Source organism: Salvelinus alpinus, chromosome 15 (genome assembly GCF_045679555.1).
Source record: "Salvelinus alpinus chromosome 15, SLU_Salpinus.1, whole genome shotgun sequence".
NCBI classification, from domain to species: domain Eukaryota; kingdom Metazoa; phylum Chordata; class Actinopteri; order Salmoniformes; family Salmonidae; genus Salvelinus; species Salvelinus alpinus.
Window position 1 is genome coordinate 44,841,257 of NC_092100.1, and position 15,542 is coordinate 44,856,798.

Here is a 15,542-nt window from a genome sequence, read left to right on the forward strand (position 1 = left end):
CCTCAGTTTGTATGATGGCAATTTGCATATACTCCAGAATTTTATGAAGAGTGATCAGATGAATTGCAATTAATTGCAAAGTCCCTCTTTGCCATGCAAATGAACTTAAACCCCCAAAAACATTTCCACTGCATTTCAGCCCTGCCACAAAAGGACCAGCTGACATCATGTCAGTGATTCTCTCGTTAACACAGGTGTGAGTGTTGACGAGGACAAGGCTGGAGATCACTCTGTCATGCTGATTGAGTTCGAATAACAGACTGGAAGCTTCAAAAGGAGGGTGGTGCTTGAAATCATTGTTCTTCCGCTGTCAAACATGGCTACCTGCAAGGAAACACGTGCTGCCATCATTGCTTTGCACAAAAAGGGCTTCACAGGCAAGGATATTGCTGCCAGTAAGATTGTACCTAAATCAACCATTTATCATCAAGAACTTCAAGGACAGCGGTTCAATTGTTGTGAAGAAGGCGCCCAAGAAAGTCCAGCAAGTGCCAGAACCGTCTCCTAAAGTTGATTCAGCTGCGGGATCGGGGCACCACCAGTACAGAGCTTGCTCAGGAATGGCAGCAGGCAGGTGTGAGTGCATCTGTACGCACAGTGAGGCGAAGACTTTTGGAGGATGGCCTGGTGTCAAGAAGAGCAGCAAAGAAGCCACTTCTCTCCAGGAAAAACATCAGGGACAGACTAATATTCTGCAAAAGATACAGGGATTGGACTGCTGAGGACTGGGGTAAAGTCATTTTCTCTGATGAATCCCCTTTCCGATTGTTTGGGGCATCCGGAAAAAAGCTTGTCTGGAGAAGACAAGGTGAGCGCTACCATCAGTACTGTGTCATGCCAACAGTAAAGCATTCTGAGACCATTCATGTGTGGCGTTGCTTCTCAGCCAAGGGAGTGGGTTCACTCACAATTTTGCCTAAGAACACAGCCATGAATAAAGAATGGGACCAACACATCCACCGAGAGCAACTTCTCCCAACTATCCAGGAACAGTTTGGTGACGAACAATGCCTTTTCCAGCATGATGGAGCACCTTGCCATAAGGCAAAAGTGATTACTAAGTGGCTCGGGGAACAAAACATCGATATTTTGGGTCCATGGCAAGGAAACTCCCCAGACCTTAATCCCATTGAGAACTTGTGGTCAATCCTCAAGAGGCGGGTGGACAAACAAAAACCCACAAATTCTTACAAACTCCAAGCATTGATTATGCAAGAATGGGCTGCCATCAGTCAGGATGTGGCCCAGAAATTAATTGACGGCATGCCAGGGCGGATTGCAGGGGTCTTGAAAAAGAAGGGTCAACACTGCAAATATTGACTCTTTGCATCAACTTCATGTAATTGTCAATAAAAACCTTTGACACTTATGAAATGCTTGTAATTATTCTTCAGTATTCCATAGTAACAATAATATCTAAAGACACTGAAGCAGCAAACTTTGTGGAAATTAATATTTGTGTCATTCTCAAAACTTTTGGCCACAAATGTATGTAAAGTCACTGTGGGGACGACGTCCTCGATGCACTTATTGATAAAGCCAGTGGCTGATGTGGTGTACTCCTCAATGCCATCGGAAGAATCCCGGAATATGTTCCTGTCTGTGATAGCAAAACAGTCCTTTAGTTTAGCATCTGCTTCATCTGATCGTTTTTTTTTGTAGACTGAGTCACTGGTGCTTCCTGCTTGTAAGCAGGTATCAGGAGGATAGAATTTTGGTCGGATTTACCAAATGGAGGGCGAGGGGGAGCTTTGTACACGTCTCTGTGTGTGGAGTACAGGTGATCTAGAATTTTTTTCCCCCTCTGGTTGCACATTTAACTTTGATCGAAATTAGGTAGAACTGATTTAAGTTTCCCTGCATTAAAGTCTCCGGCCACTAGGAGCACCACCTCTGGGTGAGAGGTTTCCTGTTTGCTTATTTCCTTATACAGCTGACTGAGTGCGGTCTTAGTGCCAGCATCTGTCTGTGGTGGTACATAAACTGCCACGATGTCCTCTGTACCTACGTCTCTTCCTCTTGCAAATAACTGGGATGTTGGCCTTGTCAGGTGTTCAGAGAATGTCCTGTGCGTCCTGCTTGTTGAAGAAAAAATCTTTGTCTAATCCGAGGTGAGTGATCGCTGTCCTGATATCCAGAAGCTCTTTTTTTGCCGTAAGATATGGTACATTGACTGGCTTTTTTGCCGTAAGCTTCTGGGTACATTGACTTCAATACAAAACCTAGGAGGCTCATGGTTCTCACCCCCTTCCATAGACTTACACAGTAATTATGTCAACTTCTGGAGGATGTCCTCCAACCTATTAGAGCTCTTGCAGCATGAACTGACATCTTGTCCACCCAATCAATGGATCAGAGAATTAATCTAGTACTGGAAGCATAAGCACTGCAGTGCATAAAATGGGGTGAGTAGTTGACTCAATGCGAGAGAAAGACAATAGTTGACTAGTGTTTAACAAATTAGTTTCTTTCAAAAATGAAGGAGAAGCAAGTGAGAGAGAGTGTCATTTTTTTCCAGTTTCACTTACTTAGCTAGCAAGTGAAGCTAGCTTGTTTAACCTACTCAAACACTCTGCTCAAACAGAGGGATGCTATGTTAGCTTGCTGGCCTATGACTATCTAACACAACACTGGAGCTCTTCCAAGTTATGGTAAGCTTTTGGTTTTACAAATGTATTGCTGCCTGTGTAAGTGCTAAACTGCTTACTGACTCTACAACTTTAGTGCATGATTGTAGCGGGTTTACTAACATGTTAGTTCTACTAGCTATGTTGACTATGACGTTACTTTAGCTTATAAGGTGACAATGATGAAGGCTGTGTGTAGTAGTGATATGGGGTGGCTTGGCTTTTTTTTTTTTTGCCTGGTCATATACAGCTGATGTGCTGTGCATTGAAGTCCACAAGCGAAGGGACAAGGTGAGAGGAGGAGAGCGCATAGATGTGATAAGGAATACAACATGGCTGCTATGAAAGTGAACTGTGTTTACATGTGATCAGGGGTCTATTCATTCTGCCGATTCTGTTGAAAAGCGTTTCTTAAACGGAAGCAAACAGAACTAAATTTGTCCAATAGAAACTCTCGTTTGCAACTGTTGGACTAATGACTACACCCTATATCAGCTAGATGCAGGCAAGAGTGTGCAAGGCGGTATTGAATGTGTCACTGTCTGTCACCTCAAATTTTGCTCTCGACCTATGTGCACCTACGTTGTAAACTTTAATTCATTGGCTAGGTTGTTGCAACCTCATGATAGGTATTTACTGCTGTTGCTGTGCCAGTGCAGCTGCGCTACATTGAGAGTAAGAGAATTAAAAGATGCGGGTCATTATTTTTTTTTCTGTGTCCAAATTGGGCTTAGGTTGTGGGCAGGAGCGTGGCAGTGGTTGTGGTCAATGTGTGTTACATTTTTTGCTGTTTTAAAGCTAATTTCCTGTAATTCTACACATTTGCCATGAGGCAGAGAGAAACAAATTCTGTTTTAAAGCTAATTTCCTGCATATCTAGAAAGTTTTACCATGGGGCTGAGAAAAAAATTGCAGTTTTTAAAGCCAATTTCCAGTTTTTAGTCGTTTAAGTTAACACTGAATGTTTTCCCACGCTGAATCATTTTCAAAAATGCAGAAAAAAACCTTGCAGGTACGCTGTTGGGGAGAACTTTGGCATCTCGGCCAGGAAAGAATGACTCAACGCTGTTCTCTCTTTCTGTCTGTCTGTCTCTCTCTCTCTCTCTCTCTCTCTCTCTCTCTCTCTCTCTCTCTCTCTCTCTCTCTCTCTCTCTCTCTCTCTGTCTCTGTCTCTGTCTCTGTCTCTGTCTCTCTCTGTCTCTCTCTATGTGCACAGTGACTCTTCCTTGACTCATCTTTTACTGGGGTTCCACCTCTCCGTGCCTCTCGGATCGGAGGTTGGCCCAGGAGATAATACGTCTGCATTTTATTAGAGACTATAGCCCTTCCCTGGTGAGGATAACAAGCACGCAGATGAGCTTCCCTGAGACGATTTCTGACATTTTGTGCAGAAATTCTACGGTTGTGTAAGACAACAGTTTCATCAGCTGTCCAGGTGGCTCGTCTCAGGCCATCCCGCAGGTGAAGAAGCCAGACGTGGAGGTCCTGGGCTGGCGTAGTTACATGTGGTCTCCAGTTGTAAGGCCCTTTGGACGTACTGCCAAATTCTCCAAAACGATGGAGGCGGCTTATGGTAGAGAAATTAATATTCAATTCTCTGGCAACAGCTCTGTTGGACATTGCTGTAGTCGCATGGCAATTGCACGCTCCCTCAACTTCAGACATATTTGGCATTGTGTTGTGACAAAACTGCACATTTTAGTGGCCTTTTATTGTCCCCAGCATAAGGTGCACCTGTGTAATTATCATGCTGTTTAATCAGCTTCTTGATATGCCACACTTGTTAGGTGGATGGATTATCTTGGCAAAGGAGAAATGCTCACTAACAGGGATGTAAACAAATGTGTGCACAACATTTCAGAGATGCATTTTGTGCATATGGAAATTTTCAGGGATCTTTTTTATTTCAGCTCATGAAACTTGGGACCAACACTTTACATGTTGCATTTTTATATTTTTGTTCAGTATATTTCCTCTTCAACAAAACTGTTTGAATAAGGCTTGAAAATACTTATATGCTTTCTAAATATACACGGTATAATCAAATTATAAAACCACTAACCTTCCTTATAACTGTAAAGTACATATTTTCTAAAGGTGTCTCTCTTGATAAAAAAATCTGCCCCCACCGCTGTGAATGTCACACAGATATCTAGCTCATTAGGAACTATGACAGTGTTTTTTGTTTAAAATCTATTAAGCATTTTAGATTAATGGCTATAAATCAATTTCCGAATGTGCTATAGTGATGAAACCACTCTCCCCTGCTGCGCTACGATGTAAGGATTGCAGGCATGTGCTTTGTCATATGGTTCAGCCATGAGTTGATGGACAGTCGGAAGAGTGAATGAAATTGTAGGAGGGACATCCAAGCTTTAAGTGGTTTCAGGTTTCACATCCTATGTCACACAGGCGCAACAAAATATACTACTGTGTCCTTGGGAACCTAGGCTATTGCTCAGTGTACACAGAACGATTTATAAGCAAATATGTCGGTCTGAACCAGTACCAGAAACACGCATGTCCCCTAAACAGAAGACTTTACATCTAAGAGGTTTGAAGACGTGCATCCATAGATGCTATACTCCAAATTTGGTGTGGAGCGGTTCTGGAGAAGACATTTTAAAGTAGTCAACGTCATGAACATTTTTCCAAATTACATGAAAAGCATTCTGCATGATCTGTTCGATTTTGAGTTCTGATATTTGGCAAGCGTGGTAAGGATTACAGAAGAAGCTCATCCTAGGTTGAGGTGTCAACCTAGGACCATAGCTTGAACCCTGCAATGTCTGCTTGCAGCTATATTTTATAACTTGTCTCTCTCTTTCTCTCGCTCTACTTTGGTTTCATCTTCATCTTCCCTCTCTCTCCAACTCACTGCTCTCTGTCTCTCCCCTTCTTCCGCTGTCCTCCTCACTCTCTCTTCCCTGGCTTCCCTATATTCTCCTGCATTTCTCCTACCCCTCTTCCTCCCTTGTTTCTTCCCTCCCCTTCTCATCCCTCCCCTCCTTTCCCTCCCCAACTCTCTGTTCCCAGGTGGCAGAACTGGCCCCAGCCATGCAGGGTGAGATGGAGGTGAAGGAGGGATCCATCCATCTGCCAACAGAGGAGAATGGGGAGGTGGTGCAGATCGTCAGTTCTGTGGGCACCTGAGGGCCTGGAGAGGGAGATGGCCACCACAGAGATACAGAGGTGTGGATGAAAGGGATGGGTAGTGGGGGATTCAATAAATACAGACAATTAAATGAACAAACAATTAACTAAGAGAGAAAAATGAGCAAATGTCAACAGAACAGATCAAGAGAAGTGTTTTAGTTATTTAGTTATTCCTCTGATTGATTGTCATCATCAGAAGAGGACATGGCCTGGGATTAAACCCCACCCATGAAGGATGCTGCTCAGGCAGACAGACCCTCACTGGCTACACCTCAGCGCTGGAAAAGCATGGAGCTATTAGAATTTAAGCTGATTGGCTCAATTTATATTTACAGTAGGCTCGCTAACCCCCTGGACACGTACTTCCAATACTGTACTGTTCTCCTCTATAGCATCATGCAATCGTGCCATGTTGGACTGCTGTGGAAAGTAGTACAAGCCTAAAATGGGCACTTATTCATGGTTGAGTTTTCTTTGACTTTGCCTGTTTGTCCATCATTTCTGGTCTGGAACCCGGCTTTCGTTGCCAGCTTTTCCCGAAATTATTGACACCCTTGATAAAGATGAGCAATAATGACTGTATAAAGTAATTAAATTACTGCGCTATATTGTATGCTCAAAAAATGTGGTAATTATATTTTATACTAATACAATTGCTCAAATGTTTAGTTAAATTCAGCAAAAAAAGAAACGTCCTCTATCTATTTTCATAAAACTTAACGTGTAAATATTTGTATGAACATAACAAGATTCAACAACTGAGACATAAACTGAACAAGTTCCACAGACATGTGACTAACAGAAATGGAGTAATGTGTCCCTGAACAAAGGGGGGGGTGTCAAAATCAAAGTAACAGTCAGTATCTGGTGTGGCCACCAGCTGCATTTAGCACTGCAGTGCATCTCCTCCTCATGGACTGCACCAGATTTGCCAGTTCCTGCTGTGATATGTTACTGCACTCTTCCACCAAGGCACCTGCAAGTTCCCGGATATTTCTGGGGGGAATTGCCCTAGCCCTCACCCTCCGATCAAACAGGTCCCAGACGTGCTCAATGGGATTGAGTTCCGGGCTCTTCGCTGGCCATGTCAGAACACTGACATTCCTGTCTTGCAGGAAATCACGCACAGAACGAGCAGTATGGCTGGTGGCATTGTCATGCTGGAGGGTCATGTCAGGATGAGCCTGAAGGAAGGGTACCACATGAGGGAGGAGGATGTCTTCCCTGTAGGCAACGTTGTTGCCGATGATGTCTGGTGAGGACCTGCCTTACAACAGGCCTACAAGCCCTCAGTCCAGCCTCTCTCAGCCTATTGCGGACAGTCTGAGCACTGATGGAGGGATTGTGCATTCCTGGTGTAACTCGGGCAGTTGTTGTTGCCATCCTGTACCTGTCCCGCAGGTGTGATGTTCGGATGTACCGATCCTGTGCAGTTGTTGTTACACGTGGTCTGCCACTGTGAGGACAATCAGCTGTCCGTCCTGTCTCCCTGTAGCGCTGTCTTAGGCGTCTCACAGTACGGACATTGCAATTTATTGCCCTGGCCACATCTGCAGTCCTCCTGCCTCCTTGCAGCATGCCTAAGGCACTTTCACGCAGATGAGGAGGGACCCTGGGCATCTTTCTTTTGAATTTTTTCAGAATCAGTAGAATGGCCTCTTTAGTGTCCTAAGTTTTCAGTTTAAACTGTGACCTTAATTGCCTACCGTCTGTAAGCTGTTTCTTAACGACCGTTCCACAGGTGCATGTTCATTCATTGTTTATGGTTCATTGAACAAGCATGGGAAACAGTGTTTAAACCCTTTACAATGAAGATCTGTGAAGTTATTTGGATTTTTACGAATCATCTTTGAAGACAGGGTCCTGAAAAACGTGCGTTTCTTTTTTTGCTGAGTTTATTTGGTCCCATATTCCTAGCACGCAATGACTACATTGAAATTGACTTACATGTAGAGTATCCAGAGAAAAATAAACTTGTTTTTGTTTTTCTTGCTGTATTTCTGTGGAGGACACATTCATGTGAATAAAATATTTTGTGGTGCCACAAATGTAAGTTTTGCTCTTACATTTAAAATGTTCATCTTCTCTTTATAGACAGTGGTCAACAAACTCCAAATCAATCTCAAGAGGTTCAAGATGTACAGAAATATGCTTCTGTGGAGATGTTAAGAGAGTGGGAGGGAGCGCTCACTGCTCAACATTTGGGTGTTTGGGTCCATGGTGTGTGATGATATGCTATTGCTGTGCTATTTTTGAGCTAGCCTGTGTTTTTCCATTTACATTACTTTAAGGGCCTATCTTTTCTAAGAGGAAAAACAAAACCAACATGAATGATGGCTGTGCCCAGCTGGTGGCTGTCCTATCACCTCAGGCCACAAAACATCAGCTGACATTTTCTATTAATTACCCAACAATTCTATGTTGGGTAATTGTTGAACCGCCAGTGTTTGTCGACACCCAGCAGGTGATCTACTGCCCCCGATGTTCATGTTGGTCTTTCTTCCATGTAATGTAATGCAGGTAAACAAACTTAACACTTTCTGGTAAACAATTAACCATGATACACTGATAAAGATTCACATGGAGTTAGACACGTTTAGGAGGAATAGATTATACACATACACAGTGGAGTTATATTACAAGATGGCTTACGTTATCTGATGTAAGTTTCCACACTTGACACACTCATATCGATTAATTGTACAGATCACTCATTCTTTCACTCATTCCCTCCCTTCACAAAACACATCCTCTGTGTGTGTGTGTATGCACACCTGTTCATGCATACAGTACATGTCAAGGTGTGTGTGTGTAAGGAGCGATTCTATTCCAGATAAATTGGGCTCTTCGGCGCACTTTAGTGCATATGGGAGATTTCCCAGACACAGTGTGACGTAATGGTGTACAGTATTTTGGAGCGGCAGCAAGAACCAGTCGTACTAGGAGAGCAGAACTAGATAACATCTGTTGTTTCCCTTTATTTTCTCTCATTCTGTCTGCCTACGCTCTGTCTCCTCTGTTTCAATCCCACTCGGTTTCTCCTTTCGTCTCGCTGTCTTCCTCTGTCGAACTCTGACTCTCACACACTCTTTGACACTGTAGAGCAGTAAGTTTTGGCATGGGCAGTCCCAGCCTCCCCCTGGCCTGCTCTTCCCTCCTCCCTTCCCCCTCTGAATCCAAGGGGGACCTGGCCGTCCTATCTCCTATTTCCTCAAGATGAGCAAACAGCCCTGGGTGTAACGGCCTGGATCCTTCACGTTTTACAACCCTGGACCCTGGCAACTGCATGGGCCTTCTGAGTTCCGGGACGGAAACCTGCTGAAAAACAGAGATATATGATGCAGGGATGGAGTGGCTAAGTTTGGAGGAGAGACCAGAAAACCGGGCACCAGGATAAGGTGACTAAGGGGGCAATTAAATTTAGCCATTTTTGGGGGGGGGGTTCTTGCATTGGAATTATATTGAATTATGCTCATCACGCTACACCACAAACAAAGTTAAAATGCTGAGACTGAGATCCTTGAAGGCTTTTGAAGTGACAGGTACACTACATAACCAAAAGTATGTGGACACCTGTTTGTTGAACGTTTCATTCCAAACTCATGGGCATTAATATGGCTTTCCACTAGGTGCTGGAGCATTGCTGCTGGGATTTGCTTCCATTCAGCCTCAAGCATTCATGAGGTCGGGCACTGATTTTGGGCATTTAGGCCTGGCTCGCAGTCAGTGTTCCAATTCATCCCAAGGGTGTTCAATGGGGTTGAGGTCAGGGCTATGTGCAGGCCAGTCAAGTTCTTCACCGATCTCGACAAACCACTTCTGTATGGACCTCACTTTGTGCATGGGGGTATTGTCATACTGAAACAGGAAAGGGCCTTCCCCAAACTGTTGCCATAAAGTTGGAGCACATAATTGTCTAGAATGTCATTGTATGCTCTAGCGTTAAGATTTCCCTTCACTGGAACTAAGGGGCCTAGCCCGAACCATGAAAAACAGCCCCAGACCATTATTCCTCCTCCACCAATCTTTAGTTGGCACCATGCATTGGAGCAGGTAGCGTTGTCCTGGCATCCGCCAAATACAGATTAGTCAGTTCATGTGTAGACGTTGCTTCCAGAGGCAGTTTGGAACTCTGTAGTGAGTGTTGCAATCGAGGACAGACTATTTGTACGTGCTTCAGCACTCGGCGGTCCCGTTCGGTGAACTTGTCAGGCCTACCACTTTGTGGCTGAGCCGTTGTTGCTCCTAGACATTTCCACTTCACAATAACAGCACTTACGGTTGACCAGGGCAGAAATTTGACGAACTAAATTGTTGGAAAGGTGGCATCCTATGACGGTGCCACATTGAAAGTCACGAAGCTCTTCAGTAAGGCCATTCTACTGCCAATGTTTGTCTGGGGAGATTGCGTGGCTGTGTGCTTGATTTTATACACCTGTCAGTAACGGGTACGGCTGAAATAGCCGAATCCACTAATTTGAAGGGGTGTCCACATACTCTTGCGTGTATATATATAGTATAGGTTGGTGCGAAATCTGTAGTCTCGTGCGCTGTATCAGCACCATGGGCAGCGCCATACACACTAAAGTAGCAAGGCCGTTTTGGTAATGAATACAGGCTACAAGATAGATGAGGCAATTCACCTATTAAGCAGCCTATTTGAATGCAACCGTACACACCGCTGTTTTACCAAAATAATGCTAGCTAAATGCTGAAATTAATAGCCTAGTTATACATTCATGCAAACAAAAATACTGAATAGCAGTTTGGCTTAGAATACCGACACAACTGGGAATGAATGACTGCATACAGAACAAAACGAAGGTATCAAGTAGTAGGCCTAGTAAACAAAATATCAGATCGCTAAAGGCTTGACACAATCTATATTTAGGATAGTTACAGTAAACAAACGCAGTAAACAAAAGGCGACTTGAGATCCAAAACAGCATACAGCCTACTACAGTGAGATGCAGCCATGCACAGCTGTCTTGCCAAATAAATAGGCCTACAGTATAGGCCCGCTTCAAACATGGAAAATTAGCCGCTCATCAGTTCAGCAACACGTTGTGATATGGCACAATGCACTTCTGTGTATCAAATTCGACCCATAGAATCAATTAAGCAATGCCAGCCTAGCATAAACAATACCAACAGTTCCATTTACAACCACGAAATCCAATAGGCTACCAAGAAAACCATAATCGAATATCGTTCTATGATGAAACGTACCGATATGTAGCTCTACCCAGGGGCATCATTTGGGATCTTGTATTGGAACTGTATTGATTTCTGCTTATATCATGCTATACCACAATGAACATAAGTTCAAATGCTTTCAACCAATAAGTCAGGTTGGTGCGAAATCGTCACTGCGCTCTCAGCACCATGGACAGCGCCTTACACACAAAATAAAGATGTTGATAAAGCAAAACAGCTAGATTGTTTCTTACCCTTTCAGAAGAGTTGGAGGCTCCTTGATGCTCTGTGGAACTTCCTGAGTAATCGATCATTACATTTTCCCTGAAATCTTCTTGTAAGATTCCCCTCAAATGCCAGTTGGATTAGTTGAGCTTCAAGTGGGGTCCATTTGGAGAGGGCGATATCAGTCTGCAAAAACTGGTGAGCATCACTAAACTTACAGTAGCTATCACCTAATCTGTTTTGCTAAGTTCCAGCAGTGGTTTCACCTTTATCACATCTATATACTCATGGCTCTCTGGGTCAAGGGCACACAGGGCCTTAACCAGTTGGATGTTGCGTTCGTTCTGACATTTCACCAATGACAGCATCCAACATGCTGAAGAACAGTATTTTACACTCAATGGATATATTTTCACATCCTGTAGGACCCTTGGTCCCATCTACCTTCAGTTGTGTACCAAGATTCTCTGGTTTCTTCAACTATTTCCTCAGTGACAATCTCATTCATGAGCCCCACGATTTCATTTTGAATATTGTGTGACGTGTATGTGGCATTTTGGGGTATGGTGCTTAACACCTTGGCAAGTTCCTTTTTGGAGAGAATATTCCATCATAGACAGAACAAGTCCACTACTCCCCTCCCCTCCAATGTCCCCCGCAGTGATTGCTGGTTTGAAACAAGGAACTCAATAATGTCGACAATCGGCGACATATACAGTACCAGTCAAAAGTTTGGACACCTACTCATTCAAGGGTTTTTATTTATTTTTACTATTTTCTACATTGTAAAAACTATGAAATAACACAGAATCATATAGTAACCAAAAATGTGTTTGTAAAATCTAAAATATATTTTAGATTTTTCAAAGTAGCCACCCTTTGCCTTTTTGAAAGCTTTGCACATTCTTGGTATTCTCTCAAACGGTCTTGAAGGAGTTCCCACATATGCTGAGCACTTGTTGACTGCTTTTCCTTCACTCTGCGGTTCAACTCATCACAAATCACCTCAATTGGGTTAGCTGGTTCGATCTAGCTAAATAGGCTAAGGCTAATAACACTAATGCTTTTTACAGCTTGCTAAGAAGCTAAATAAACTCTAGTGGTGGGGTGTGAGGCAGGGTTGAGTGAAGCAGCTTCAACTGTGAACTTGACCCCGCCCTTATAAATCAAACCACGTTATTCACTTAGCCTACCACAGTTGAAGTGTTTTTTACCACTTTTTATGGAAACCCAAAGGAGTCATATCTAACAGGCCCGGTGGCTTTCCAATTCCATAGCCCCCATACACAGCCGCGGCACTCTGTCCATTGTGTTAACAAAGCGCAGCAGAGATACAGATTTTGCGCCAACCTTCAATCATTCACATTTTTTTTGCAATTTTTATATAGGGACATAAAGCTAAAACTGAGGGGGCACAAGTTTCAAATGAGGGAGCTAAGCCACCTTTTGCCCCCTCGTGGAGCTGGATATGAATGACTCCCATCCTCCTCTCAACACCCACATGTTCTTTTGATGGCAGCCCCATCAAGGATCCAGCCTGGTTGTAGATTGATATGTGCTTAGCCACCTCCTCAGACTGTCATGAACGATCCAATGATTTCCCATAGTTGTATGTATGGCATGACATATATAACATGACAATGGCTGTCAGGGGAGTTGGCTAAAGCACATTCTGATCTGGGACCAGGAGATTCACTGTTTACTATATCAACGCTTTATTGCCAAAGTGAAGTTTTACAATGCTTGAAGGGTTATCCTGGGATACGTAAAATGCAGAGAACATAGTTTGGCTTTTTAATTTTTTATTTTCATCCAATCATATTGTTTCCAGGGAAATAAATCAGCACTTGTTATAATCTTGTGAAAGCAATGCTCCTCAGAGCCAGGAGGTGTCTGATGCTGGCTCACACTCAGCTGAAACACCAGGGCAGAGTCACAGTTTAAGAAGCACATTTCCTCACCATCCTTTTACATCTCCCAGGCTCTGACATATGGATCTCTGTAGAGTGGGTGGTCCTGTGCCAGGGGATTCACGGCTGGCTTATGGTGAGAGCTATTGTTTGTATGTTGAGTAGGGAATGAGTGAGTGTTTGCATTGTCTTTACACTGGTTTGATTAGAGAAATGGATCATTGAGTGCGTGGAGATTTCACAGGTTGGGGATCACAGAGTCTGAGGAACTCAGGAGCTCCCATTATTTATCCAACTGCCTGCAGGCTGGAGAGTGCAGACCACCAAGCATTCTAATGGGAACAGTCAAGCATATTAAATGCTCTTTCTTATAAATTATCTTTCCCTTGAGGTAATTGCCAATATGGCATGATGGGTGAAAGCTATGTGATAAGAGTTAAACATTTGCTTACAGTTATTCAATTGTGTTGTATTAGTGAAGTGAAGGAGGAAATATGCATCTTGAGTATTTGAGTAAGCCAGGCCAAGGACACATATTTGAGAGGACCACTCATCATGTACAAATCATCTGAAAGTATCTAAAATTGATTGTGTAGCTCAACGAAGTCCCTTATAGATGATTTGAACATGATGTGTGAAAAATACTAATACCAGTACCATGTTAAATAGGATTTTTTCCACAAATGCTAAAGCAATAAACAGTGCCATGAAACAAAACCAAATCATAGATTGCAGTCATACCTTGTCAAATCAAATCAAATTTTATGTCACATACACATGGTTAGCAGATGTTAATGCGAGTGTAGCGAAATGCTTGTGCTTCTAGTTCTGACAATGCAGTAATAACCAACGAGTAATCTAACCGAACAATTCCACAACTACTACCTTATACACACAAGTGTAAAGGGATAAAGAATATGTACATAAAGATATATGAATAAGTGATGGTACAGAACGGCATAGGCAAGATGCAGTAGATGGTATCGAGTACAGTATATACATATGAGATGAGTAATGTAGGGTATGTAAACATAAAGTGGCATAGTTTAAAGTGGCTAGTGATACATGTATTACATATAGATGGCAAGATGCAGTAGATGATATAGAGTACAGTATATACATTATATTAAGTGGCATTGTTTAAAGTGGCTAGTGATACATTATTGATCAATTCCCAACCAATTTCCGTTATTAAAGTGAGCTGGAGTGGAGTCAGTATGTTGGCAGCAGCCACTCAATGTTAGTGGTGGCTGTTTAACAGTCTGATGGCCTTGAGATAGAAGCTGTTTTTCAGTCTCTTGGTCCCTGCTTTGATGCACCTGTACTGACCTCGCCTTCTGGATGATAGCGGGGTGAACAGGCAGTGGCTCGGGTGGTTGTTGTCCTTGATGATCTTTATGGCCTTCCTGTGACATCGGGTGGTGTAGGTGTCCTGGACGGCAGGTAGTTTGCCCCCAGTGATGCGTTGTGCAGACCCCACTACCCTCTGGAGAGCCTTCCAGTTGTGGGCGGAGCAGTTGCCGTACCAGGCGGTGATACAGCCCGACAGGATGCACTCAATTGTGCATCTGTAGAAGTTTGTGAGTGCTTTTGGTGACAAGCCAAATTTCTTCAGCCTCCTGCGGTTGAAGAGGCGCTGCTGCGCCTTCTTCACAACGCTGTCTGTGTGGGTGGACCAATTCAGTTTGTCCGTGATGTGTACGCCGAGGAACTTAAAACTTACTACCCTCTCCACTACTGTCCCGTCGATGTGGATAGGGGGATGCTCCCTCTGCTGTTTCCTGAAGTCCACAATCATCTCCTTTGTTTTGTTGACGTTGAGTGTGAGGTTATTTTCCTGACACCACACTCCGAGGGCCCTCACCTCCTCCCTGTAGGCCGTCTCGTCGTTGTTGGTAATCAAGCCTACCACTGTAGTGTCGTCCGCAAACATGATGATTGAGTTGGAGGCGTGCATGGCCACGCAGTCGTGGGTGAACAGGGAGTACAGGAGAGGGCTCAGAACGCACCCTTGTGGGGCCCCAGTGTTGAGGATCAGCAGGGTGGAGATGTTGTTACCTACCCTCACCACCTGGGGGCGGCCCGTCAGGATGTCCAGTACCCAGTTGCACAGGGCGGGGTCGAGACCCAGGGTCTCGAGCTTGATGACGAGTTTGGAGGGTACTATGGTGTTAATTAAATGCTGAGCTGTAGTCGATGAACAGCATTCTCACATAGGTATTCCTCTTGTCCAGATGGGTTAGGGCCGTGTGCAGTGTCGTTGCGATTGCGTCGTCTTTGGACCTATTGGGGCGGTAAGCAAATTGGAGTGGCTCTATAGACAAGACAGGGTAAGGAAACCAGTATGTCATTTTGTAATTTGAGTGAAGTCTTTTTAAAAGCGGCAATCTTTAGTTGGCACAATAACAAAGGGAACTCCCAGCCCCTA

At 43.7% G+C, this 15,542-nt stretch overlaps 1 protein-coding gene across 3 annotated transcripts in view; it reads left to right on the forward strand.

The window, feature by feature from the left end:
• The window catches only part of LOC139540137 (protein BANP-like), a 79,924-nt gene extending 72,093 nt beyond the window's left edge, over positions 1 to 7,831 (forward strand). For 2 of the 3 annotated variants that reach the window (XM_071343718.1, XM_071343719.1), the window contains one exon: positions 5,664 to 6,571. In XM_071343718.1, coding sequence (XP_071199819.1) covers positions 5,664 to 5,780 — 117 coding nt within the window. In that variant the 3' untranslated portion in view covers positions 5,781 to 6,571. Of the gene's footprint in view, positions 1 to 5,663 lie in introns of all 3 variants that reach the window. The other variant, XM_071343717.1, reaches the window with a different exon arrangement.
• Positions 7,832 to 15,542: the final 7,711 nt, after the last annotated feature.